This window comes from Sipha flava, unplaced genomic scaffold (genome assembly GCF_003268045.1).
Source record: "Sipha flava isolate LNK unplaced genomic scaffold, YSA_version1 245_pilon_pilon, whole genome shotgun sequence".
Classification (NCBI taxonomy): Eukaryota; Metazoa; Arthropoda; class Insecta; order Hemiptera; family Aphididae; genus Sipha; species Sipha flava.
Genome location: NW_020272893.1, coordinates 468,656 through 494,962, shown reverse-complemented (window position 1 = coordinate 494,962; position 26,307 = coordinate 468,656). Strand labels below are relative to the sequence as shown.

The 26,307-nt window shown below is 29.4% G+C and overlaps 2 protein-coding genes, 2 long non-coding RNA genes and 1 pseudogene across 15 annotated transcripts; 2 read left to right on the top strand and 3 right to left on the bottom strand.

Moving 5' to 3' along the window:
- Nucleotides 1-5,087: 5,087 nt before the first annotated feature.
- Nucleotides 5,088-8,308, bottom strand: LOC112684206 (annotated as a pseudogene).
- A 470-nt stretch (nt 8,309-8,778) lies between these two features.
- Nucleotides 8,779-9,399, bottom strand: LOC112684211. The gene has a single exon (XM_025555591.1). The coding sequence runs from the start codon at nt 9,397-9,399 to the stop codon at nt 8,779-8,781; it is 621 nt and encodes a 206-aa protein (XP_025411376.1).
- Nucleotides 9,400-11,240: 1,841 nt separating this feature from the next.
- Nucleotides 11,241-25,774, bottom strand: LOC112684197 (zinc finger BED domain-containing protein 3-like). Of its 3 annotated transcripts, XR_003148661.1 has the most exons (5): nt 20,753-20,838; nt 15,248-15,466; nt 12,531-12,744; nt 11,880-11,992; nt 11,713-11,803 (listed from the first exon to the last, which is right to left on the bottom strand). XR_003148661.1 is itself a non-coding variant. In XM_025555578.1 (2 exons), exons 1-2 carry the CDS (start codon nt 25,303-25,305, stop codon nt 11,357-11,359), a joined length of 816 nt encoding a protein of 271 aa, XP_025411363.1. In that variant the 5' UTR covers nt 25,306-25,774; the 3' UTR covers nt 11,241-11,356. The 3 variants fall into 3 exon arrangements, 2 of the variants coding, with proteins under 2 accessions (XP_025411363.1, XP_025411364.1); XM_025555578.1 differs by lacking the exons at nt 11,880-11,992; nt 12,531-12,744; nt 15,248-15,466; nt 20,753-20,838 and adding an exon at nt 24,937-25,774 and having other exon boundaries at nt 11,241-11,803; XM_025555579.1 differs by lacking the exons at nt 11,880-11,992; nt 12,531-12,744; nt 15,248-15,466 and having other exon boundaries at nt 11,241-11,803; nt 20,753-21,139.
- Nucleotides 18,515-20,851, top strand: LOC112684202. Of its 2 annotated transcripts, XR_003148672.1 has the most exons (4): nt 18,515-18,816; nt 19,106-19,324; nt 20,250-20,691; nt 20,761-20,851. It is a non-coding gene; the product is annotated as an uncharacterized LOC112684202 (long non-coding RNA). The 2 variants fall into 2 exon arrangements; XR_003148671.1 differs by lacking the exon at nt 18,515-18,816 and having other exon boundaries at nt 19,040-19,324.
- LOC112684200 lies at nt 20,934-25,256 on the top strand. 9 transcript variants are annotated; one of them, XR_003148663.1, is made up of 6 exons: nt 20,934-21,022; nt 21,087-21,626; nt 22,539-23,329; nt 23,744-23,940; nt 24,213-25,080; nt 25,167-25,256. It is a non-coding gene; the product is annotated as an uncharacterized LOC112684200 (long non-coding RNA). The 9 variants fall into 9 exon arrangements; XR_003148670.1 differs by having other exon boundaries at nt 22,539-23,940; nt 24,213-24,354; nt 24,432-25,080; XR_003148667.1 differs by having other exon boundaries at nt 22,539-23,940; nt 24,213-24,621; nt 24,954-25,080.
- Nucleotides 25,775-26,307: the final 533 nt, after the last annotated feature.

The window sequence follows — 26,307 nt, the reverse complement described above, 5'->3', positions numbered from 1 at the left end:
TTACATTTATTTAAAATTTTTTATGTTTTTATAAATTTAATACATAATTTTTGAACACATTTAAAGGTTAGATGTATGTCTATAATCATAATTGAAAATAGGTTTCAGGATCTAAAACAAACATGTAGTCTACCATTCAATTTTGTCATAAAATAAAGTAGATATTTTTTTATTTTTAAATAAAAACATTAAAGGATAATATATTATTTTATATTAAGAGGCGTTGGACTCAAAACAAAGGTTTAAAATAAAAATGTTTACAATTTATTATTATATCTATACTAATACTAAGGAAACAATGAAAATAAGTATAAAAAAACAAATATTTAAAAAATAATTCAAATTGTTGATAAATACTTATGTATACATACCTCGAATAAATATTTTTTAAACAAAGTAAATCGTTTATTGTTGATTATTGTAACTCGTAATAGCTTTTTTAATGGCAGCTAACTGTTTAAATATAACGTTAGGTTCCAAAAAAAAAGCGTTAACATTGTTACAAAGGTAGAATGCAATTAAATAATGCTTTATAATTATAAATTTTTAACAGATAAATAATCATATGGATTATAAATAAATGAAAAGGACTGTCGTGCTAGGGTTATTGCTAAGAACTAATGGTCACGATTTTAAGCGGCACGAGAAATGCTTTTCGATGTTGAATAAAAACGTAAAAAAAACCCAATATCTCGTTCGAATAAAAAAAAAAGTGATACACAATATCTTATCTTAAGGGGATAAAAAATAACTATCGTTATAACTCGATTTATCCTGTTCCAAAAGCGTATTACTAATATATATGTATGTATATGTGTTTGTGTGAGTGTAAATACTGTGAAATATGAAATAAATTATCTGTGGTTAAAATGATAATTATTAAAAGGATGTCAGCAATCGGCTCATGTTCGGTTGCCTTTGTCTATTTAACGTGCAGCATAGCAAAACCATGTTATAGAACATAAATTATATAATTCACATATAACTTGTTTATAGGACATAAATGGTGGCGTATATGATTGATTTCAGAGTTCAAACCGATTTCATCGAATTTACGTCAATGTAAGATTTCGAGTTCGATCCTAAAACTCAAAATTTGACATGGACAAAAAACGCAGCAGTTTATACTTTGTGTAGCTTTTGCCTACGGTCTGCGTTAGTAATACATTTGCCTAGTGGCGCACTTGGGTCTTGGGGCTCTGATGATATAATAAGTTTGAGACCCTATAACTATTTACTTATCATTAAACGCGCTATTCAATTCTTTCGCGTTAAAAATACCCTCCAAGTTTACGTCTATGATGAGGCAGGTTCCTTTTGAGTTTTGAGGTTCCTATATTAGACATCGTCATCCACTCCAGTGTCACTGTATCTGAGGTGCGGCTTAGAGGGGGGAGGGAGGCACTGGGGCCATGCTCCCTTCCAGGCTTTTAAAAAATTAAAATTTTTTAATACATTTTTGTCCTTGTGAACTGTAAGATCCCGATTATTTAACTAGATACCTACCTAACAATTTTATTTTGTTTAAAAAACCATATTATGACATTAATATGAGGTGTGTATCATAATATACATAGGAGCGTAGCAGGCTTTATTGTAAGGTGCAGTAGGACACTAATTGTGCATTAGGAACGATAAAATGTGCTGCAGATTTAACAACGAACATGCGCACTTGATTATTACTTGATTATTGAGTATTATAAAAGGCGATTTGACAGTTCGTGAAATATCAATAAAAATAAATAAACGATAAACATGACGAATTGTTTGAATAGTGGGTTAGTGAAACCGAAGTTGGCTACTTCCACGTTTTTGGACTCATTATTTGGTTCATCAGAATCAATGAAATGAGCGTGGAGAGTGAGGGGCGAAGCCCCCTTGTAATATATATTTTATTTGTGCAGTTGGAAAAAATACTTACAATAAAGCTTGAAACGTAGTCGGACTCTGTGTCTCAGTACTAATGCAGGGAAAAACTATTATCAGTTAATACTCAATTACAGTCATAATATTTTAACATGTTTTAATATTAAATTGTCGATAAACGGTTTATGTACCTACCTATATTTGTCTTTGGATAAAGCATTATATTATAAACATATATTATGTACACACATATCGACTAGGTATCGCGATGATAATGGATAAAGACCGGATTTATATGTTTTTACGTATCGTTACTGGATCTATGTAGTCTTATGAGAGTAAAAAATGTGGACGATTCGTTTAATTCCGAGTTAGAAGAAAAAAGTCTTTTTCGCATATTTGAGAATATTTCATAGGTTAAAGAATAATTAACCCATTTATCATATTTTTCATATTTTAGAATATTTGACACTTTGGTGTCATCAATGGAGATTGTACAAATTATTATGGTTATTGTCAACTAACCAATATACCTGGTGAAAAGGGTAACATAATGAAAAATAAACTAAAGTGTCTCAATTATGTCAAAAAAATAAAGGTTACCAAATATTAGTAAAAGTTGGGAAAATTGTATGGTATAGTTTGTATAGTTTTATTATTGAGGTTATACAATCAGGGTGCCGTGAAATTATTTGAAATATATTTTTTATGAAAAAATGATTTTATGAATAATAAAGTGCTATGGTTGATAACATAGACTTATATAGGATTAATGGTATTTTAATTAATATAATATGTGTATAAATATAAAAATAATATATATTATTATTGAGTTTACTATTTTATCAAAAAAGTTAGCTACTTTAATATTAATAGAAGGTAAGAGCTAGCCGGTCATTACAATTACGAGTTACAAATAAATATATTATAGTATAAGAATATGTATAGCGTTTCACAGATCTCGTCACGTGTATGTATGTTTTAGTCAGTAGTCGTAAAATCTGGTGCGAGTATGTTTTTTCACTTACATGATTATGAGTATCGTAACTATACTAACTAATGTTTAATGAGTAATTTTACGAACAATGCCGCATTTAGACATTTTGCGCCTTAGTGCAAGAAAAAAAATTGGCGCCGTTCAAGGGGCTTACCTAAGTTACCGAATAAATTTAGAAAACTATATGTAAATTTGTTTAGAATTATTTCATTAATTAACCATAAATTTACTCATTTGTCATGTACCAGTTTATTTTATTTAATAACTCTGTGTAAACAATGTTAATGATATGTACATGAAAACAGCGTAGTTAATTTTTCAGAAAAATTATGAGAAACATCATGAAATATTGCAAAACAGTGGATAGATTGTTGAAAAATACGATAAATACACATTTCGTATATTGAAACTTTAGTTCACTCTCAATTAGTCAATTTTAAAGATAGATCAAAACTTTATAAGTCAAAGTTTTTTTTAAAAAAAATAATGTGATTCAAATATGAACTAAAAAATGGAGGTTGCTAATAAAAAAAAAAATTGTTTTACAGCGTATACACGGAGAAAAAATATTAAAAATTTGAATTTTTCAAAAATAAGTGTAAATTCAAGTCCTTTTACAAATAAAAAACCCAGATTAAATACATGTGATGCGTTGAAAATATTTCGTGTTAACTTTATCGTTAAACACACTGTATATTTTTTTATGGTAAAATAGGTGGTGGGTAGTAAGAAATTATTTTCGCCTCCTTCCCTCAATTTAATTTTATTTAGGCACTGAATGTCATTATATGAGCTTTGTATACCAGATATAATAAAATCTGTAATTTTAAATTTAAACTATTAATATACCCATTAGGGACATTGCAAGTGATTGAATACATTTAATTGTTTGATCAAAAACAAGATTCAACATCAAGGCGGTCTTAATAAAAAAAATTTACAATTCATTAAAATATGTTCACACTGAAGATTGAATTAATAGTTAAGCTAAGTGCACATGGATGCGCGTGTACGCGCGCCAGTTTTTCGCGTGTATTTAGATATACGGATTTCTTATTCATCGTTCACTTGGCGCGCGTACACACGCGTCGATCGCGATAATGATGCAAGAATCTATTTCCGCGCGAACACCGCGGATTGAAATATCATATATCATTATCGGACCGTTCAGTTGACACGCGCGTTTCGATGCGAACGATCGAATTTTCATCTATAGCTTTTGAAAACAAGTGCTATTTTAAATATGGAAATTGAAATAGATATGTTAATTAATGAAATAAAAAAATGGTCTGCCATCTGGGACATTGTCATCAGCTTCTAAGGAGTCTTTAATTATCTCCAATAGGTCATTAAATGATTTAATGGACATTTTAAAGTAATTGAAAAATTTGTTATGGTGCTCTATTAATTTAGGATATAATGTAGCACTAAATATAATGTAATAATAATCTAAGGCTTAAAGAAAGCCTTGTTTTCAAAATAGGATGAACCTAATATTTCCTTTCCGTCATTTGTCTGCATCTTCTCATCCTTCGGTGGACGGGCAATAAACACACAGCATCTATCACATTCATTCTTCATGACAATTTGAACTATACTAAGTAGTATAGTTTTTGACTAGAATATTCCCGTACAACGCGCGTGATACGCAGCCATCTGAACGGTTATACGCGCGTTCTGTGGCGTGCTAACGCGCGTCCATGTGAACCTAGCCTTAAAATGTTTATTTTGCATTATTATTTATAAAATTAATAATTATAATTTAGGAATTTACATAAAAAATACACATTTAGAAAATAAAACATTGTTTCATAACAAGTGATTTGTTAACAAATTATTTCCATATTTTATAATTTATAAAAAAGAGCAGAGAAAATAATATAAAATATATTGGATAAGTTTTTTCTATAACTAGGCACAGTATGTTTAATACGATAATAATAAAATCAAAAATATTAAAAGATTATTAGATCTTAAAATATACTAGATAGTAAAATCAATCATAAATATTTAATGTTTATAGCTAATAGTTATAATTATAGTTTTTATTTATTGAATACTTTAATCAAGAATTAAAACATTAAATTTAAAGTTAAATAAATTAGAAATCAGATCACAAATCTTTTCACTTCCGTCTTCCTCATTCTCTTCAGACATCTCTTTTACTGATGATTCAGATTCTTCTACAGTTTCAGATTCTATTACTATTGTTTCTTTTTTTTTCTTTGTGATAGTTGTATCTATCCTCTAAAAATAAAATTTTAATATAATATTACCAAAAATAATAATATAAATATTATATATATAATTGAAACTTACAAAAATATGTACGCAAATCTTGATCAATGAGCAAATCATTACTTCTTTTTAATGGAGACATTTGTCTTATATTTGGCGAAATATCTCGTGATAAAGATAATAAAGATAACCTCTCCTTGAAGATGGTGAACGACAGAGATATCGTGACTTTAGAGGAGAGTATCTTTTTTTTTTAACTATATAAGGTTTATTTCAACTTACTTAATTTTATAATGTCCGTGCGGTAATATATGGATCTGGTCTTTTAACACATATCGCTTATCATCATACGAGTTGTAAGTTAGTTTGTTAGATTTAATAGTCATAATGTTATGATTGAATGATCGAATAGATACATTCTCTCTATACACATTAAAATTTAAATCACCAAACAAACATTGCTTGTGGTAATTAAAGCTCATATGATTTTTCACCACATGACCTCGAATATCTTTTGCCTTTATTTTTTCTTTGTTAACCAAAATATATGCATACGATTTTGCTCGTAAGGCTATAAATTCAGTCATAGTTTTACCATCAGTCTCATCTGAGAACAGCCCAGATATTTTCTTCCATTTAGCAATGTAACAGGGATGATCACGTGGTAAGTTGGCTGTATCCATTCGATTTAACAATATCAGGTTCTCTTTTAAATCTTTATAAAAATCTTTGGTATACCAACGAATCTGAAATATATAAAACAAATTAATAAAATAATAAAAAAATAAATAATAGTGATACCTGTATCAGTGTACATCAAATGAATAGCATCCTTGTAATATTCCTTCGTGACGTTGTAATGATAATTGTACATAAGAGTCTTAGATATATCCAACTCTGCAAAACCTGTAATAATATTAATTAAATAATAAACTGCTGTAAAAAAATTATATCTCGTAGTACCTACATAGATAGGTTTGCAAAAATCTATGATTTTGTTTTCCAATGTCACAACCGTTAAATTGTTGTTATCGAAATCTGTGCAATACTTGAACGTTATGCGATTTATCAGTTTCTGTAGTCTACTTTCACTTGATACTACTTCTACTTTTATCCGCTTCCTCATGGATTCCATTGTTTTTCCTAAATAATAATAATAATAATAATGATAATAATGAATATATACCGAACACAGCGTTATTCATTAACTTGTAAAAATCTTTCTCAAAGTCATAAGTTGCCTTTTTCCTCATTTCAGTGTTTAAATCTATGTATTTTGATAACCATAGTGATTGCTGGAACTGAATGACTGAATGTACCTATAAAATATTAAGAATAAATTGATATACTTATATATTTATTATATTAAATATTTACCTTTTCAACAATAAGACCATTGGTGATAGCTTGCTGTAGGTTGTGATAATGTATTATATATCTATATTTTGACTCTACTGTTGCCATTAACTTTTGTACTTTTGAACACACTGGTATACTATTATCCAGTAGGAATGGAAAATCTTTGTGTTTATCGTGCAGATGTTGGGGGTATGAAATATCTACCTCATACATTCTACCTAGGTAGATATAGATATCTTAGGTATCTGTTAAAGTCTCTAAACCGTCTAACGAAGGCTCTACCCATTTAAACCTGTCGTATGGCATGTATTGTGACATTGCCCATCTGTATAAGTTATTACCTGAAATAATATGACAAATTAATAACACATAATTATTTATATTATTAATTATACTCACAGTCCTGGTATATAATTCACGATTCAGGCTTCGCTGGATCATAGTGCGGTGTTTTGAAGTTGTTAGCTAAACCATACCGCATACTCGCCTGCGTGAATCCACCTCGTATACCTAAAAATAAAATATTTTAGTTTATAAGATAATTATTTTTATGTAAGCTATTACCTTTTTCGAACATCAACAGCATGTCGTAGTCTGTGTGCAATTCTAGTTTGATGTTAAATTTAATTTAATCAATCTATTTTCGTTTCAAAATATTCAAATTTTAATTCGTTTATTTTTATGCTTCTTTTTCAGAACCTGGATTTTTTTTTTTGGATCGACCCAAATCAATTTTCCTCCGGGAGCCGGGGATCCCCTTTTCATTTCTTCTTTTGAACATAACACTTTGAATATTTTATGGTATAAAAATCAAATTCATTTAATTTACATAAAATATCTTGATAAATCTAATATGTTTCTTTTTCAGAACTTGAATTTTTTATTGTTAATTATAAAAATAATTTTGATATTATAAATCGTAAAATTCATTTTCCAATTAACGTAAATCGAAATTCACATAAAAATTATTTTGGACATCGATTAGGATGAACGTGGCGTCCCCCCGTTCCGGTAAAAAAATAAAGTTGGGATACGCAAAAAAAAAAAAATAGTAGAGGAGCTCCGTCCCCCTATGAACCCCACCCCAATTCGAGCACTGAATATGTATTATTATAAATAATCAATAGATCGCATGAATTATTGTGCGATAGCAATCATCACATACTCTATAATATTATAGTATATAGCTACAACGAAAGTATTATATTATAAGTTGCCGTCCGAATTGTAAGACGAAAATAATATTATAATATCATATTAAATTTATAGATGCTGAGAAAACGTGTTTAAGTATTTTCATAATAATAAATATGTGAATGTGCAATTCACCACGTTATATCGACCGTTGCGCCATATATCAATTATATTATATATTATCATCATATATAAAGTATATTCATTAACATAAAATATCAAATCAAATATAAATATATAATATTATTTCAGGCCACCACTGCCTATAATATAGGAATGTTGTGTTTCACTTACTACTTATTTATTAAAACAACCCAAGAACGGAATTTATTTTGAAAAGAAACCAAAATATTATGTACAAATTTACTAAACAAAATAAATGAATATTGATTACCTGTTGGCTGTCGGCAGTTACTTGTTAGTTTACAATATTTGACAGCAGACCGTACGGAGCGAGAGCTTGTCGAAAACAATAAATAATTGTGTTTTGTGTGTGTAGACGTGTAATGTACTAGTGTGTGTCAATTGTTTTTTTGGTTTACTCCACACTGTGGTATTTTCCCCGTAAGGTCCGAATGGGTTTTACCGCCGCGGTTTTTATAACGAATCTAGACTTAATCGTCTAGACGTTTAGTTATATGAATTTATTTATAAATGGGTAAATATTATAATATAAAAATAATTATTACGACCATCTATATATTTTATTGTCACACACAAATGCTTCCATAGTTCCATGCATTGATGCATTATTTTTACATCAAAACCAGCGGTATCGATGCACATGCACTGTTACAGTCGTTGCCAGATAAATTGAGACGGCGGCGGCGGCGCGATAACGGAAAACCAGTGGTTCTCCGTATTTCAATATTATTACCGAAAATACATCAATAAACCAACTATTGTTACAAAAAATATTTTACGATATTAATTTAAAATCAAATATTTCGATAATAATCTTTTATTTAAGAACAAAAAGTAGAAATTGTAAAATAATATAATTAATATAATAATAATAATAATAATAATACATAATATTAATAATAATATGATGAAATAATAATAACATCTATATGCATTATAATATTATAAATAACCATTTTAATATACATAACAATAGTTTGTTATGGCTGTAGTGGTGCTACACCCAAATCATCGTCTTCATCTTCAGTACTTGTATCACTATCGTTAGTTGTATCATCTCCGTACGTTACTGTTAATTTATCCATTTCGATGTCCATAAAACTTTCATTTTTCCACATTTCTTCTTCTAATTTTTTCACGTTTGCACAATCTGCTCCCCACTCAGAATCACCCATAGATTCCATTTTTTGTTTACACAGTTCTGCGATTTTTTTGATGCTACCATTATGATTTTGTTTTGCAATGTACTGTTTTACTTGTGACCAAATCATTTCAATGGGATTTAAATCCGGATGATACGGTGGTAGTCTAATAATATCATGGCCTTCTTTACTTAATATACCATCTAAAGAATATTTAACAAGCACTTGTTTGTGTTTACGTATTATATCGTAAAGTTGTGGTTTAAACATAGTTGAATTAAAACTTATATTATTTTCAGTCAACCAATTTACCATGTCTTTTTTTAAGCTATTTGAGCTTGGAGCACGGTTAGATTGATGACAATGATAAGTCGCATTATCCAATACCACAACAGAATTTTTACTTAAATTTGGTAGTAATTTTTCTGTGACCCATTTATAATAATTATCTTTATTCATATTATCGTGGTAATCACCACTAGAGCTTTGAGCTTCCCGTGTAAGCATTAGGAACAAAACCTTCTTCTCCTCCAGCATGAATAATTATTAAACGTTTTCCTTTACTTAAACTTTGTTTCACTGTATTGTCATCATCGACGGAACTCCATGATTTATTAGCAACATGTGATGATAATACATAACTTTCGTCAGTATACACTATTTTTCTACCTTGTCTACGAAAATCAAGTATTTTTTTTAAGTATTCTATTCTTTTCAAACGTATATTATGTTTTTCTATCAACAATTTTCTATTAGTTTCAGTTTTACGAAATTTGAAGCCCATTTCCGAAATTATTCTGTTTAATGTTCTAGTACTCCCCAAATTCATAAATTGTTTTTGTTTTTCAAAAATAAGTTTAACAGTAGGTACAATTTTATCAACCGTATACATATCTGTGATGGTTCGCTTTAAAGCACATCTATCGAAATCGTCAACTAAAGCTTTAATTTTTGTCACATTATTCCTTTTTTTATCAGGAGTGGTAAATGTAGCCAATGTAGAATTTCCAGTTAAATCCATGTTTTTCTTACCTTCATACACAATACGTTTAACTGACATCGTAGAATAACCAGTAGCTTCTGCAGTCATCGTATACAACCTACAGTTAGCCATGTATTCATTTTTATCTTTAAAATAATTAAAAACATTCCAAATTATTTCCCTAGCTTGACTGTTAGCTTTACGATTTTTAATTTTTGAACTCATTATAAAAAAAAATATTTATTATATAGCGTATGTTTTCAGTACAAATGAACACGAACACAATACTGGCACGAATGAGTAAATATCCATCTCTATTAGTATATTCCATAATGTCGAGATCTATTAATAATTAATATTGTCATTGGTTAGCCGAGTCATTTATTTTTATACATTTATAATAAACAAGTATTGTTGATACGACTGAAGTGCTTGCGCGGTCAAAACACACCGGGTTAGGTTAGTTGTTTTTAGCAGTGTAGGGCAACCAGAACGGGAGAGTACAGAAAATTCTGCAAATAATTTTTTGCACTGAACCGGGTTCGAACTGGTTACTGCGCGCGTCGTAGCTGACTGTGAGACCTTAGCACCAAACTACCAGCGACTAGTTTGGGCTACACTTAATGAAAAGCGCCGCCGCCGCCGTCTCAATTTATCTGGCAACGACTATACATTCTACAAATATGACTAAAATGAGACAGTTGCAGATGCACCTTCTGATTCTCAATTAAAACGACATTAGATAATGAAAATGAATATTTCAAATAGTATAGATTGTTAATGCGTTTTAATAGATAAATTAAATAAAAATAATTTTAAGTTTGGCGCCCCTTCCGTGCTGGCGCCCTGGGCAGCCGGGTAGATTTAAGGCATTTTTTTTTCATTTTAAACGGCCAAAAAATTGAAATTGAACTAATACATCTAATTATCTATAGATAATTTCAGTCACAACAGCGTTGTTGCATCATATAAAATTTTTCTAATTCGAAAGTTTTTTTTTTTTGTAATAAATGTGTAGTGTGTTTGGTAAATTATAAATTAAGTGCCTAAACGTTGTTAGGGAATTTCAATCCAGGCCACAGGGCCCGACTTAGAAGGAATAAATTTTCTTTTTGTGTTAAAAAAATCCAATGAGTAAATTTATTCCAGATACTTGTGATGCAGTATATAGGTATAATGTACTGGCAGAATTCATACAAGTAAAATAATAGAATGTGCTTTTAAACGTTTTTATTAATTTTCACTTAAAACATTTTATTATAAAATTGAAGTTACATATATTCAGTTTTCAAAAAAATATTTTGATACATAAAAAAAATTATAATAAATTAAATATGAGTGAATTTGTAATTATTTAGTTATACTTATAAATCTAAAAATGTTAAGAAGTCTTTATCATGAGTAGCCGAAGAAACTTTTAAGATTTCATTGTCTTCAACTAGTTGTTCCCGACATTGAATTATCAGTGGTGATACATTCTGGTTGGCATATAGCGTTTGTTATCATATTAGTTATATTTTGTTGTAATTGTATTGCTCTTGGTGATCCTATACTTCGTAACATGGATGCAATATACATACCGAAATAATCATAACTGTCATGTTTGTTTATAGTGACTTCTGATGCACGATTTGATATTTCTCGTAATTGTTCAATAGCACTCGTCATAAAACCTATTCCGCGGTCATGGGTAATTTTCTTTTTTTCCGATGTTGGAGTTTGTAGTTCAATCTTTCTTTTTATGGTCTTTTTAGATGTATTGATTTTCGATGCACTTGATGAAGTATCTTCTAAATTCTTGCTAGGACTATATTCAAACTCTGATTCTAAAGATTGTTTAATTTCTATAGGAGCCTTTTTGGAATTTTCTTTTGGTAATATCTGTAACATAAATAATAATGATAGTTTAATAATAATAATAAATGTATACATCGTATGACACCGAAAAAAAAATTACATAAATAATTAAAAATATTTTGTTGGCCAGGTTCCTGACACATTGGACGAATGGAAAACATTGAACATTGGTTTTGAGGCCGGTTCACACGCAACAACTTATTGTACGCTTTACTGGACATGTAAAATGGTCAATAAAACTTAATTACGTGTTATAGAGTACTAATATATTATATATTCTAATATATAAAAATGCTGTATTCATAAAAAAGTATTTATTTAATATTTGTATAGTAAAATTTCATTTTTTATTTTATGCAGCATTTTTTTATAACTATTATTATTATTATTATATTCAAATTATCAGTTTTATAATTATATTTTAATTAATTTTAATAAAGAATTTAAATTTTCAAAAAAAATTGTATTTTATTAGTAAAGGTTATTATAATGTTATTTCAATATTACATTAAACTCCCTATTTCATTACAGTGATATTATAATATTATTAAAAACTATAAATTTATAACCTTTGTAAAACATTACAATGAGATTTCTAAAATGTCAAAATAATGTTATCATAATATTAAATAATTATTTAGCAATTCCAATTTAATTTTGTAATAATATTAATATTAAAAATATTATATTATTGTTATGTTGTTATAATGTAAAATTGCTGTCTGGGTTGTTAACATAATTTTAAACTTACTTGATGTGATTTAAAGTATCATCAACATACCCATGCTTGTGAATAATTAAGTTCGTCAGTTAGAGTATAATAGTCTTTTCAGAAAATAAGAAAAAACGCTTAGTTGTTATTCTCATAGGAGGAAAGAATAACAAATGCCTTAAATAATATCGCCTGTGCAATGTTTTTATACGTTTAATATAATCAATGGATTTGACGAATCCTAAGTGGTTACCTGTGAAAATAAGTGCATGTATGCATAATAAAGTTATACACTGGATTTATTGGAATACTTTAAGGGTATTAGGTCTGAGCTTGTAATACAAACTGCAATGTTATACTTAGTAGGGAGAGGAAGACTTGCGTGAAGTATATAATCCTCTAGAGCTTCATGAAAATCTTCTTATAACACATTATGTAACATGTTTAAGAAAACATTGCATATTAAGTAGATAATAATAGAATAGAAATCAGAGCGCGATCTTTGATTTATTTAGTTACAGTTAGTAAAATATATCGGTGGAAGTGAAAAATTAATGTTAAAAAAAATTACTACAAAGTATAAGTGCAATTCAATAATATGAATCAATTAATATACTAACTCTAACTTTTATTGTACATAAAATGCTGTCACAATGTTATCAATCATGAACTAAAAGCAAATAATAAAACTTTATCTTGGATACACTCGGTAATCCAATCTATTAAGTTTTCTTGATCTTTCAGTCAGTTTATATGTTTTTCATTGTTATTTTTAATTTCGTAAGAAGAGAAACGTAATATAATATATTAATATAAGAATGGAGTTTTCTTTATTTTTAGGTAATTTGAAAGAGGCGTCCTTGTTTCCGTCGTTCTAATTTTTTTGGTGATTGATTCCCAGGTATAATATCTTGGCATTTCGGAATAAATCAGTGTTCTATAAAAATCATCATTCTGACACATTTCAAAGAAGCTTGTTAATGTTGTCGATGACGGCCTGTCAACTCGTTGTAATACGTTTTCCGCTGTAAAGTACACCCTTTAACCATTTTCCAAGTGAACAGAAGACAGTGGAATGTCTTTCATGTATAGGAAATTAAAAAATTCGCCACATCATCTCAATATAAACTCCATATTAAATTTAACTTTTAATATTAGGCATAATTGGTTTGAACTTACTATGATGTACAAACACTTATAAAAAAAATCAGTTTGTCATATAGTTTCAAATTGAATGGGCTGTGAAATGTACACTAAGAAATGATAAATTAATATGTTGGCTACTAAGAAATGATTAATATAATTTATATTATTAATTTCATTATTTGTTTATTTATATAATATGGTAGTTAAGCGTTGCAATATGTGGTAACCATTAACTACGGATTTTAGTGTTGGAGTGTTTGAAAATCGGAAAATCCGTCACATTTGTTTTATAACTTTTAATAATTATCTAGGTTAAGTTGTAACTCTAAAATTTTCGTTAAATTTATAATTAAATTATACAACTCAAGTATCTTACGAACAAAAAAAAGTACGCCATGGATGCCGATTTGTACAACGTGATTTGTCACGGTTGCTCCATGACCATAAGTTTTTCGAAAATATCTATTGAAGAAAAGCCCATTGAAGTCGACTATATGGGAGTCGACAGTATGGAAGACGACGAAATGGAGGTCGACGACGGTCCAATGAACATAGACACGGACATGGATTTTACCGTGGAACCCATGGATATGGATCATATACACGGATATTGGCAAATGAATATCAGCAACGTACAATGGTCCATAAATATGGACTTTCAAAATCCAATGGTCTACCATTTTTAGCAAGGTTAGTATCGTCACAAACTATACCACGAATATTATACCGAATAAGCTTTGATAGTTGAATTCAATTAATTCAGTTTCAATTAATTAAATTCAACTAACGGGCAGTAATACCTTCATTCCTACCGGTAGTACTAATATAGTTACCTTTCATGGTATAATTAATTACCTGACTAATATTTTATTCGACTAATTTCTTTTCAATAAATGTTATTATTCGATTAATATACTGATATATGTACTATAGTTGAACTTCCGAGATCGAGTGTGGTGCACCGGTCGTAGGGAACTGGAAACCATCGTCTCGCGAAAACATCAATTATAAATAGATATTGTTCTATTTGGAAAATAATGATACATCGTAAGTTTTTTGATATCGTTACATTTTAACGACAGGTGCGGACAGCTATTTTCGAATATCACGAGAGTAAAAACCGTTGTTCTCTTTATTTCAGTAGCGTTTTTTCACCTAACGTTTTTGCCCGTGAATGCAACTAATCCGACCGACTGAAACGTCGTCGGGTCAAAAGGAGAGGAAAAAAAATCAACCAACCGAGTACCGACGAAGTATGCACACGGAGTACACCCGGTACACAGGACACGCCGCGTTAACCGGTAGATGGAAGCCGCTTGTTCGTCAACGGGATGCGTTCTGCACTGCAGTGGTGGCAGTCGCCCCTGACAACCGTAATGGTGGCCGCCCATTCATAAATTCTCGTTTGACGTACCCATACACTTTATCATGTTGTATTTGTATACAATCTAGTCAACAGTCGCTGGTGACGTCACACGCATCGTGTCATCCATCCCCACATACCACCCGTTTTTAACGCTTAAACGCCGCCACCGTCGCAAAAATCACCACCACCACCGCCACCGACCCCTCCAACAGACTCGTTTACATTTATTATTATTGTTGCGTACCGTTGCTGCAATCGCATGTTCGTTAGATTAGGCCACGCACTGAACCGGACGACTTCGGAGCATTCGTTTACGCATATTATCAGCTCATTAACTGCAGATCACCGTGAGGGAACGAAATGGGACGTTCGTCCTTTCTTGTGCATTTGAGCTCGGAGTAGTAGCTCGATCTAGAGGACGATCAAACTATATAAGCACGAAGATCTACGATCCTGCAAGCATCTAATGGTTTGACAAAACACTGGTGTAAATAAATGGCTATGAGTGTCTAAAAAATCAGTTGTAGAAAAAGTTGATTCAAAACAAGTACGCCACGATATTATACCTTCGGGGTCGACCATGTGTTGGACCAGTTACGAAAACTCATTCTCAGATTATGTTACATTCCCGATTTCTAAACTTATTCTCTCTCTCTTTAGTATTCAATCCTGAGATTGGTTTGTAGCAATTCTCCACTCTTCCCTGTTACTTGCCTTCCTCTTTGTCTCTTTATAAGAAGTACATCCTTGGTCCTCTATTATTTGTTGCATATATTCCATTCGTGGTCTTCCCCTAGCATTTTTTCCTTCCACGCAGCTTATTCTAACTAAACTTAAACTTATTCTTATTTTTTAAACTTATTCTAACAATAATTATTGTTATTTTTATATTGCAATCAATAATACCGTGTAAAACTTAAGAATTGTTTGGTAAATTGTATACGTTAAAAAATATTTTTGTGTAAAATTCTATGAATATATAAAATATTTTAATTAATAAATAAAGTAATTAAATATTGGTCCAAATGTATTATGATTTTGGTCAGTATAGACTTATATTAATTACTTATATCATTTGCAATACCATACCTGGTATGAGTGTAAAAATGTGAAATTAATATTTGTATTATGAATTTAATATACCGATTTTAATGGAAGCGTTTTTAAAAGTTTACCATTTCAACTAAAAGTACACCTATGTATGATGGATGCGTTTAAAATATAAATTGATACAAAATTATATTTATCGTTTAGTTATATTTTATAAAAATATTAGATATATAACATTCTAATTTTTACTCAGTTTTTCATCCCAGTTTCAACAGTATTTCTCTTCACTCTTCAGTAGTCAGTTATTTTAATGATTTTTGACGATAGGGAAGAAGCATTGTTGCCGTTTTATTCATGTTCCTAGTAAGTGTGCAACAAAATTTCCGTAGATCAGACATATTCGCAAAAAAACAAAAAATTACCCTCAAATCAAATTGTATGTTATTTATTAAATAATATAGGTAGATATACTAAAGTTATAATGAATTATAATTATTAAAAAACAATTAATCGTTGCGTGTAAGCTGGCCTTTAGAACGCGATGGAACTTTCCTGATCGTATAGGCGCTCTAGATAGAAATCATATTGTCATACGAGTCCCTCCCGTAAATGGCTTAAATTACGAGTATAACAATTACAAAAACAGTACTGTGTTACGGGCTTTGGTAGAGATTCCGATTATTATTTTTTGTGTGTTGATGTTGGAACCAGGGGCGGCTCCTGGGGGGGGGGCTAGGGGCCGCGACCCCTTTCCAAGCCCGTACCGTATTTATAAAAAAAAGGTATCTATACTGTTAACGAAAAATGCATATTATAATATGTACTATCATACGACACGCACAAGTATGTAAAGCCGTAGAGGTATGACGATTGAAAGGAGTTTCTCCACACTTCGGAGACTAAAAACCTGGCTTCGTTCATTGATGACTGAATATAGACTATCAGCATTATGTCTAATTAATGTATATCATAAATTAGATATTCTAGATCAAATAGATCATATTGATATTTTTGTCAATTTTAAAAATAGACGACTTGAATTTGTGTTGTAAAAATTGTTGTTTTCTTTTTGTTATAAGATTTTGTAAAATTATAACTTGCCCCCCCCTCTTAACCAAGGCTCTGGAACCACCCCTGGTTGAGACAAAAGGATGCTAATCGGGAGGAGTATATTTAAAAATAGCACTTTTTCAAAACCAACAAATTTCGTTATTTACACCGACGATGATTTCCCTAAAAAAAAAATATTCAATGAAACCCTACAGTCGATGCAATATGACACAAGCAGAAAAGATTTATCGTGTTTCGAGATGAAGACGTGCAATGGAAAACGCTTTTCACATACTCCCAAGTAAATTTGTTTGAAAAACCAATTTCATTAAAATTAGAAACGCCGGATGAAGTTGTCCTCGCATGCTGTGTTATTCACAATCGTCCAAAAAATCAACCTTCAGTTTCTGACAGAAGGTTCAATTGGTTATAAAGGATTCGGGATGTGTCGTTCACGAACGATTCGTTCAAAATGAATGAATAAAATAAATGAATTGATTTAGATTCAGAAAATGAGAACGATTCGTTCAATATAAATTAACTGACTCCGACCGATTCGTCTCGGAGTTCATACGATTCACCACTACCATTCATTTTATATTATTAAAGATTGCTCACTTATTTAGAAAAATTTCGCGCGAGAGTTGAGTTCAATTGACTGTCAATAGTTAGCGGATACGGAGGAGTAACGATATAACAATTTTACTATCGATAATTATGTTTTACTTTTGGTTGCAACGGTTTCATTACAAATCACAACGGCCACACTAAAAGTTCACATGTGACTATTTTGGTTATCTTACCACCGTCCGCACTATTTATATCACTAGTATGAATGTTCGTGACATGTATGCCCAGTGGCGAATCCAGGATTTTCTTTTGGGAGGGAGTTTTGAAATATCCCTTGGAATATTTTTTATAACATTCCAGACAGTGATTGATAATGAATTAAGATAATAGTAAGTAATATAATACATTAATTTAAATATAAGATTACTAACTTCTTATATAAATAAAAATACGAATTATTTACTTTTCCAAATACTTTAAAAAAAAAAAAAATTAATTCATAAAATAATTGATTTTTAAAATATATTTTTCCTGATTTTGGGAGGATTTTAACCCTCAAAACCTCCCTCCGTGGATCCGCCACTGTGTATGTCAATTTAAAATTGTTTCATGAAAAAACTGTCATTGTGGAAGTCCGGCTTAAACGAAATTGTGTAGCGGGCTGACAGAATCCGATACTATAATACTTATTTATAATCGTTTTCATTGATATAAACATTAATTATATATTATTGGTATTAATAATTAATGCTATTTCAAATCATTTTTATGCGATAGGTTTTGAGTCTTTAACAAATTATTCTATTGATTTATTTATCAACCAATACTGTTTTATGCTTACCCACAATCGACAAAGCAGTATTTCGACACAGTAGAGCAAAAACTAGTTTTGGCAATCTTTATCACGAGTGTACATAAACCTTTTTAGATCATATACTATATGTAGTACCAGTATATGATCTAAGCATAAACCATTAAATAAATAAAATATTTATAAAAATTCATACAACTGTAAACTTGTCTAAATACAGTCGTGATAACCGCTGTAATCAATAATCAAACCAACAAATATTGAATAAAATGAGTTGTTAATTATCTACATATCTTAAATTTTCAAATAGAATAACATCAATTTTATTCTACGTAAGTATAACCTATTTATCTGTTGTACCGATATTTTAATTGATTCAAAAATTAAAAACTTTACAGAATACCTAAACAAATATCCTTTAAATAAGAAAGTAATAAATACACTTTAAAAACCTTTATTTAATTTTTCAAATAGTATTATTATAGTTAATTTAAATTATAGTTATAATAGAAGTATCAATTGAATAAATGTTTTTTTGCAATACTTAATTTAAATTTTAGATTAAATAAATTAAATGTTTTCAACTTTATCTGTTGTAAATTTGGTTATTTTTGAATTCAGTACAAGGCCAGAGAAAAATGCCCTGGGCGATGGGGACGCCACCTTCCTGACGCCAGCAGAGAAAAACTTTAAAAAAAAAAACTAGTTAACTTAGAACTGTTGTTGTAACACAAAATCTTCTTAGAACCATTTCATATAAACTTGGATATAATTGTTTTTTTATAATTGTTTAAACCACTTCAAAGGAACTTGCTAATGATTGAAAAGATTTCCAGTCAGGTAAGTAACTTATCTTTTTCAACAATGCATTAATGAATTATTTCCACTAAGAACTGAACTGATCTGTTTATACAATTTTGATCAAATACTGGAAGAAGGCATATTTGGAATCAAAATAGCTAGAATAACGTTTTCAGTAAAATTTGAACTATCAATATTTAAATACACTAATTGTCTCCCTATGTTAGATTTATATGCTTTAAATTTATCATTAATTGAAAATCCAAGTTTTTAAAATCTAATTTAGAAAATGGTCTATAATTGAATGTCATTGCTTTCTACATTTTTGAAATACCTATTCAAAGTTAATACTAGTATTGACAGAAAGGGCTCTTTTAGTGTAAAAATCCTTTTTATCATTTTATATACAGAATTTTAATGAATTTTGCATTTCAGAATAAGTTTAAATCTAGTTTGTTTTTAAATATTTTGTTATTTATGACAAACTCCATAACTTTTCTTAACAAATTCAACTATGTTGTTTATTATAGTCATAATATTTTTTCATTTTTTTAGGCCATGTGGAATTCCAATATTAATAACATGTGCAAAGCATGAAATATGTTACCAATTATTAAACTTAATAGCACCACACTATTAGGAATATTTAATATCAAATATATTATTATATTATATTTTAATATATTATTTTTTGAATATTTAATATTTAATTTTAAATATTCTACTTTTTAACAGTATTCATCAACAATTGAGAAAGTTCTTTAAATGCACAATGCACAGTTAATGCTTTATAATATTAATTAATAATGGACATTCAACTAACCGTTATCAAAGATAGAGGCTTCACATTTTGTTAATCAATTTAAATTTTTTCTAATTCACTGTAATACATTTTTAAAATAAACTATTTAATATGGTTTTTCTAAAGGATAAAATAGGTGCAAGTATTTTTATCAAATTACAGAATTCCGTTTCTTCAACCAATTAAAAGAGTGGAAATGATTTATAATAAATTTGAAGATATGGAAGTCTATAGCCTTTGACCTTGAGAGTATTATAGGCAGGGTTGTTTTGATGATTTGTGGTGCTCAGGGCAGAGTAAATTTGCAGGGCTTTAAATGTTGAAAATTTCACTATCGAGCATCAGTTACATATTGGAACTCAAATGTGCGCAAATAGTCTTAACAAATACAGTTCCTTGCACTTACAACAATATGAATAAGTTAATAAATTAATTATATAATAAACAATTTTACATGAAAAAAAAATGATATGTACATTTTTTTTTTTTTACTCATCAATTTAACTGTTTTTTATTGATCTATGAAAGCAAGGCCTGTCCAACTGTGGTGAGAGCGGGGGGGAGGGCTCCGCTCACCCTGCCCTAGGGATGGCCCTGATTATAGGTATGCTAACAAACTGTATAATAGTACTTTGCCTAGGTTGATTTGATTTTGAAGGACTTACCGTTTCAGGTAGTTTTGTAGAGGAAGTTGTTATGGACTTGCTGGTAGATGCCATTAATGGATCTTCAGTACATTCTTCATTGTCAGATGAAAGGTTGTTTTGACTCTTCAATGATTTTGTTTGTGCCACAGTTATATGTTTGGTTTTAAGATGTCGTAATAGATTACTCGTAGAACCACCACTGTAACTAAGTTCGTGCCAACAGTAAGAACATTGAGCTATAGTACTGGACTTTATAGTAAAATGATTCCATATTGTACTTCGTTTACGGTTAAGTAACATTGTAAATTGTATAATAATTAAAATAATTAAAATATATTTAATGTATTTTTAGTTGTTGAACTAATACCAAGACTTATGACATTAACGTGTATAAGTACAATTAATACAAAATAAAAAAAAAAAAAAGAAGAAATTATAACTAATGAGATGAGGTCGGAGATTACAATCTTGGCACTTTATACTAATGATGGTAAGAAATGGTCAAGATGTGTCATTTGAGAACGAATGGGTCACACTTGTGAACGAACCAATCCAGTTCGCAAAAATATAAAAAGTCGTTCATTCGTTCATTCGTTCAATTTTGTTCTCGTTCGGGTTGCACTGTTTGTGAACGAATCGACCCGGAATCCGGATCATTAATTGAAAGTCCTTCATTCGTCCGATTTTGATTTGGTTGCACTGTTCGTAAACGATGTTTTTTCTTTAATTAAAATCGCTTGTATTTAATTGGAACAACACATACATACGACTGTTTCCAGAACGTTATCTCAAAAATATTTTACTAGCTAATTTCATGAAAACAAACGTTCCGTGTGTATAATTGTTTTTTTTGTTTTACGATTAATTCCAGCACAGTTCGCAGCGGTAATAAGTATGTACTTATATTATATTATATTTTATAATTATTTACATTATAATATAGTATGATTATACATATTTGTAATATTATTAGAATAATATTTAATTTACTCTTTTTTTAAATTGTATATTATATAGAACACAGTATACTATATATAATATATAATAAATATTATGTTATAAAGAATCGATAAAAGAATATGTACAATAATAATAAAAAATGTAATAAAAAAAAAAAATAATGATGCAATACCTATACATTTTGGTCAAATATTCTAAACACTTAAAATTTTAATTTAGATACTTATTAGTGGTTTATATGGGGGAGGTGCCTAGTGAGCTACAGCCCCTTCCCAAAATGTTTTAAAAAACTTAAAAATTATTTTAAACGTATGTTATACTCGTATTTTAATGGTGCTTTATTATTATTTAGAATTTGCATTCAACATCAAATCGTTTTGGGACATTATGTAAATGAAATGTAGAACTACTAAATAACTACTAGATACCTACTTTGTCTTGTTAATAATTTTTAGATAGCAGTGGTAATTTAACTTTGTCCATAGTAGCCTCTCCCAAAAATATTTTCTTTATACGCCACTGATACTTATGATCATTATTATATTATTTAGGCAAAATATTATTAAATTATAATAAACTTATTATAAAATAATTAATATTCATTGCTGTGAAATAGTAGTTGTAAATTCAGTACTTGACGTAGTGTTGTAACTGATAATATTATTGCCTTCACAGTGTTTTAAATTAAATTACAGTTGTTATAATTTTATAGTATATTTATTTTAATTTGATTTAAATTAAATGCAGTCAGGAATTTTAGAAATATAAATATTAGATAATATTATTAAACAGTATGATATAATTTTATAAATATAAAATATCTTAAGATATTTATTTTTTTCAGATATTCAATAAAAATCAAAAGGAGAGAATGGGTTGAATACATATAGAGAGCAGGAGAAAAATATATAACAATGATCCAGAAAAATGTCCTATTAGAGGATGCGAATAACAGAGATCGATGAAAGGAATTAATGATGGCAAAAATGAATCTACAAAGCTCAATAAGCTGTTAAGAAAAAGAAGATATACTTATGTTTTAATTAACTAATTCATATTTAATATAAGATCAGATTACTTTATCATTAATCTATTTATATTTTTGTTGATTTTAACCTGTTTTTTTTGGTTTGTAATCATTAGTCTAGCTTTTGAAAAAAGCCTTTTGCATGGAACTGATGTTGCTAAGATATGTAGACGTATTTTTACAATTTCATAGAGGCGTGGATATATTTTTTGTTATTCTGATAACCAGAGCTAAGGATTTCCATGTTTATTGATGATTGGTTCATTTAATTATTTATCTATAACAATTATCCCTGCTGCTGTATAGTTATTTCTACTAATGGCATTATTTACAGATTCATCAAATTATTTCCAAGTTGCTGAATTGGAATACAGAGGTGCTAAAGAACATGATGGTTGAGATGTGATGTCTAATTGTTCAGTTTGTATACTCGATAATTTATTTTGAAGTTGAAATACACCTCTATTATATTTATCTGTATTATTAAATCTATGTTTTTTGAATCTACAATCCAAAATTATAGTTAGAGTAATGAGAATATCATCTTTAATTTTGTCAAACCAAATCATAATATTTTCTAGTGTTGACCATATTCAGCACTTCTAGAGGTAAACTTTTTTCATTTATAAACGTGAGTAATTTTTTAAATGGCTTTTACAAAAATGACCTGTTTTGAAATTGTTATATATTATTCAACTGTAACTTCATAAAAATGTTATTTTATAAAAATACATCTTTAGATTTATCGACCACTTACCATTAATGGGGAGCATGAGTGTTTAATTCAATTTTGTTTAAAATGACTAATGTTGCAATGATTGGTTCCTTAATTTTCAATACTCTATCCAGCAAATTATAGGTTGAGTTTTAGCGTATCTGTTAATTTTGTTTTAGTTTTAAAATTGGGTATTCTGTATGTTTTTAATATTCGTGTAATATGACTAATGTGTGAGAACTTCTATTAAAATATGATACAATATCTTTTATTTTTGTTATTATTGATTCAATTTTTATTAATCCAGAATGAATAATCAAGTTGATAGTATGGGCAAAACATGACAGCCGTCTCCAATTGCATTTATCAATTGCAAGTTTTATATTCTCAGCATTATCTGTTACCACAACAGTTATACACTACTTCAACTAATCATGACGTTCTAGGAAACCGGTACATCCCAACAAAACATGATAATTCAATGATATTTTCTGGATGTATAAAGTAAGCAATAACTGCAACAAAACTTTAATTATTCCTTAATGTTCATTTATCAGTAGTCAAACATACTGCAGATAGATTTCTAAATATGTTCTTAACTCTTTGGACAATCATCTTACATATTTGTGGCAATAAACTATTTGAAACTATTTTCTTAAAGGTATAATATAATTGGGGAACACTATATTTACTTAGTTTTTAAACTCTTTATCTTCAATTACATTGAGAGATATTCTTTCACAATAATATAATTAATTGATGGTTAAACAATTTAGATTTACTGACATATAATGGCAGAGTTCATAGGATGAAATTTGTACGAAAAATGAATGACTTGTACTTTGGATCATTGAAGATGATTTAGTTACCGAAGAATTTAATGTTACAGATATTTCTGATTGATAAGTATAAATGGATGTTAGTTGTTGTGTATTGTCCAAATATTCAGAGTTTGAGTCCTCTATCTAATGAAAAATTATTTATTCTCTAATGAGGATGGAGACCATTGGAATTACTTTGGATCATTGTGTCAGTATAATGGGAAATCATGTGGATTACTGAATTAACCAGCAACTAACCACCAACATTCTAATACGAAGCCCAACAAATATGGGATAGATATTTTGATTATTTTAATAATCAAGGAGCGTGCAGGGCCAACAAGAACTTTTGAGTGCGCCAAAGGTGATTAGTTTCAAGCCCCCTATACTTAAACTTGTTTGGTCAAGATATACATACTACTTGTACATACTTAATAAAATAAAAATATTTAAATTTGCAAATTATGCTATAGTGAATGAGATTATAAAATAATTTTGTATAAGAGGCTGAAACAACGGGCCATCTTGGAGATATGGGCCCCAGGGCTCTTGCACTTACCACCCTCTCACCGGCCCTGGGAGCATGGCAAAACCGAATCAATGAAATTTTAATTACGTCGCTAACCAAATGCATTATACCTACCTATTGTTTAATAAAATTAATCATAATATTAATTACCGATTTCGATTGTGTAGATCGCTGTTGAACAAACGGATGAATGAATGAGTTCATTTGATTGAACCAAAATACTTTTGGCTTATAGATGTCATCTGTATCCTTTCTAGATCTTATGCTGTCTGATATTTTTTTTAACTCTTGACAGTAAGAGCTTCTTAAATTTTTAAATTTCACAATTACTTCTCTCGGTCCAAATCCAGGAATATTTAATTCATGGCTTATCCTATTAGCTGCAGCTGCACGTAAATCTCTATCACGGTATGCATCCAAGGCTGGGTCGTATAGCACTTTTTCCATTGAATATAACTCCAAAAAACGTGTGGTTTCATTGTCATTAAACTTAACTACTCCACGCTGCTGTGATGACATACCGATTTCACGACTGAAAATCAAATACGTTTGATCCGTTCACTCTTGGATCGTGCGCCACTGACTCAAGAATCCAAGTTTAAGCCGCACTGCGTTCACACAGAAACGTATGACGCGAAATCGTGGCTCACGTTCGTGATTTACTTCCCGTGTGAACGTTCCATTAAGGTGGGTTTACACGAAACGTGAATCACGATCGTATTTCATGATCATGTTGGGTGTTGATTCACTATTGTTCAAATAAACACCACAAAAATCGTGAATGTTTTTTTGTGAACACGATTTTTATTCGGTAAGTTGAATACTTCAACTAATATTATAATTTTCACAGCTTCGCCTCGAATATTATTAATTAATAATTAATTTCTTAATTTCTTCACGATTTTAATTTTGTATTCCATAGAACTTCTTTTCCGTAATAGTCTGTGAAATGTATTGTTTGTTCATCGTTAATTTTCTTTGTTAAACTTTAAATTTAATATAATAATTTATTAGGTATTAAAAATGTATATTGATTTGTGGTACATAATATCTGTAAAATAATGTAGGTATATGTAATAATAAATATTTTATTAACAAATGTGTACATTCTATTGTATACCACGACCGAAATATCCACAACTTGATTTGATATTATACGAACCAAACGTGACATACGAATTCATTGTTTACTCAAACCGTAAGCCACGCTCAGTGGCGGATAGGCTGAAGAAAATCGGCCCGGGAAATAACTGTACGAATGGCCCATTCGATGTATTATAATAATCATAGTTATTTTATAACTATACTTATTAGGCATTTGAAAAAATTCAATTTAAAACTTTTAAATCACAAAATGATTATGTTTGCTTGACCAGACATCCCAACCTTATACTGATCTATTAGCTTGCTTCCATTTTTCTCAAAAATCCATGAGACTGGTGCTCAATCGAATGAATTCTTACGTTGATGCAAATAACATATCCCTGCCCACCCAATTTGAATTTAAAACAAAACACAGTA

Bases quoted from the DNA above. Each gene is read 5' to 3' on its own strand.
- LOC112684211 (XM_025555591.1), bottom strand. From the start codon at position 9,399: ATGAATAAAGATAATTATTATAAATGGGTCACAGAAAAATTACTACCA.
- LOC112684197 (XM_025555578.1), bottom strand. From the start codon at position 25,305: ATGTCATCACAGCAGCGTGGAGTAGTTAAGTTTAATGACAATGAAACC. The intron at 11,804-24,936 runs GTAATTAATATT...TTTATGTTACAG, and splicing joins GATCTACACAATCGAAATCG to ATATTACCAAAAGAAAATTC.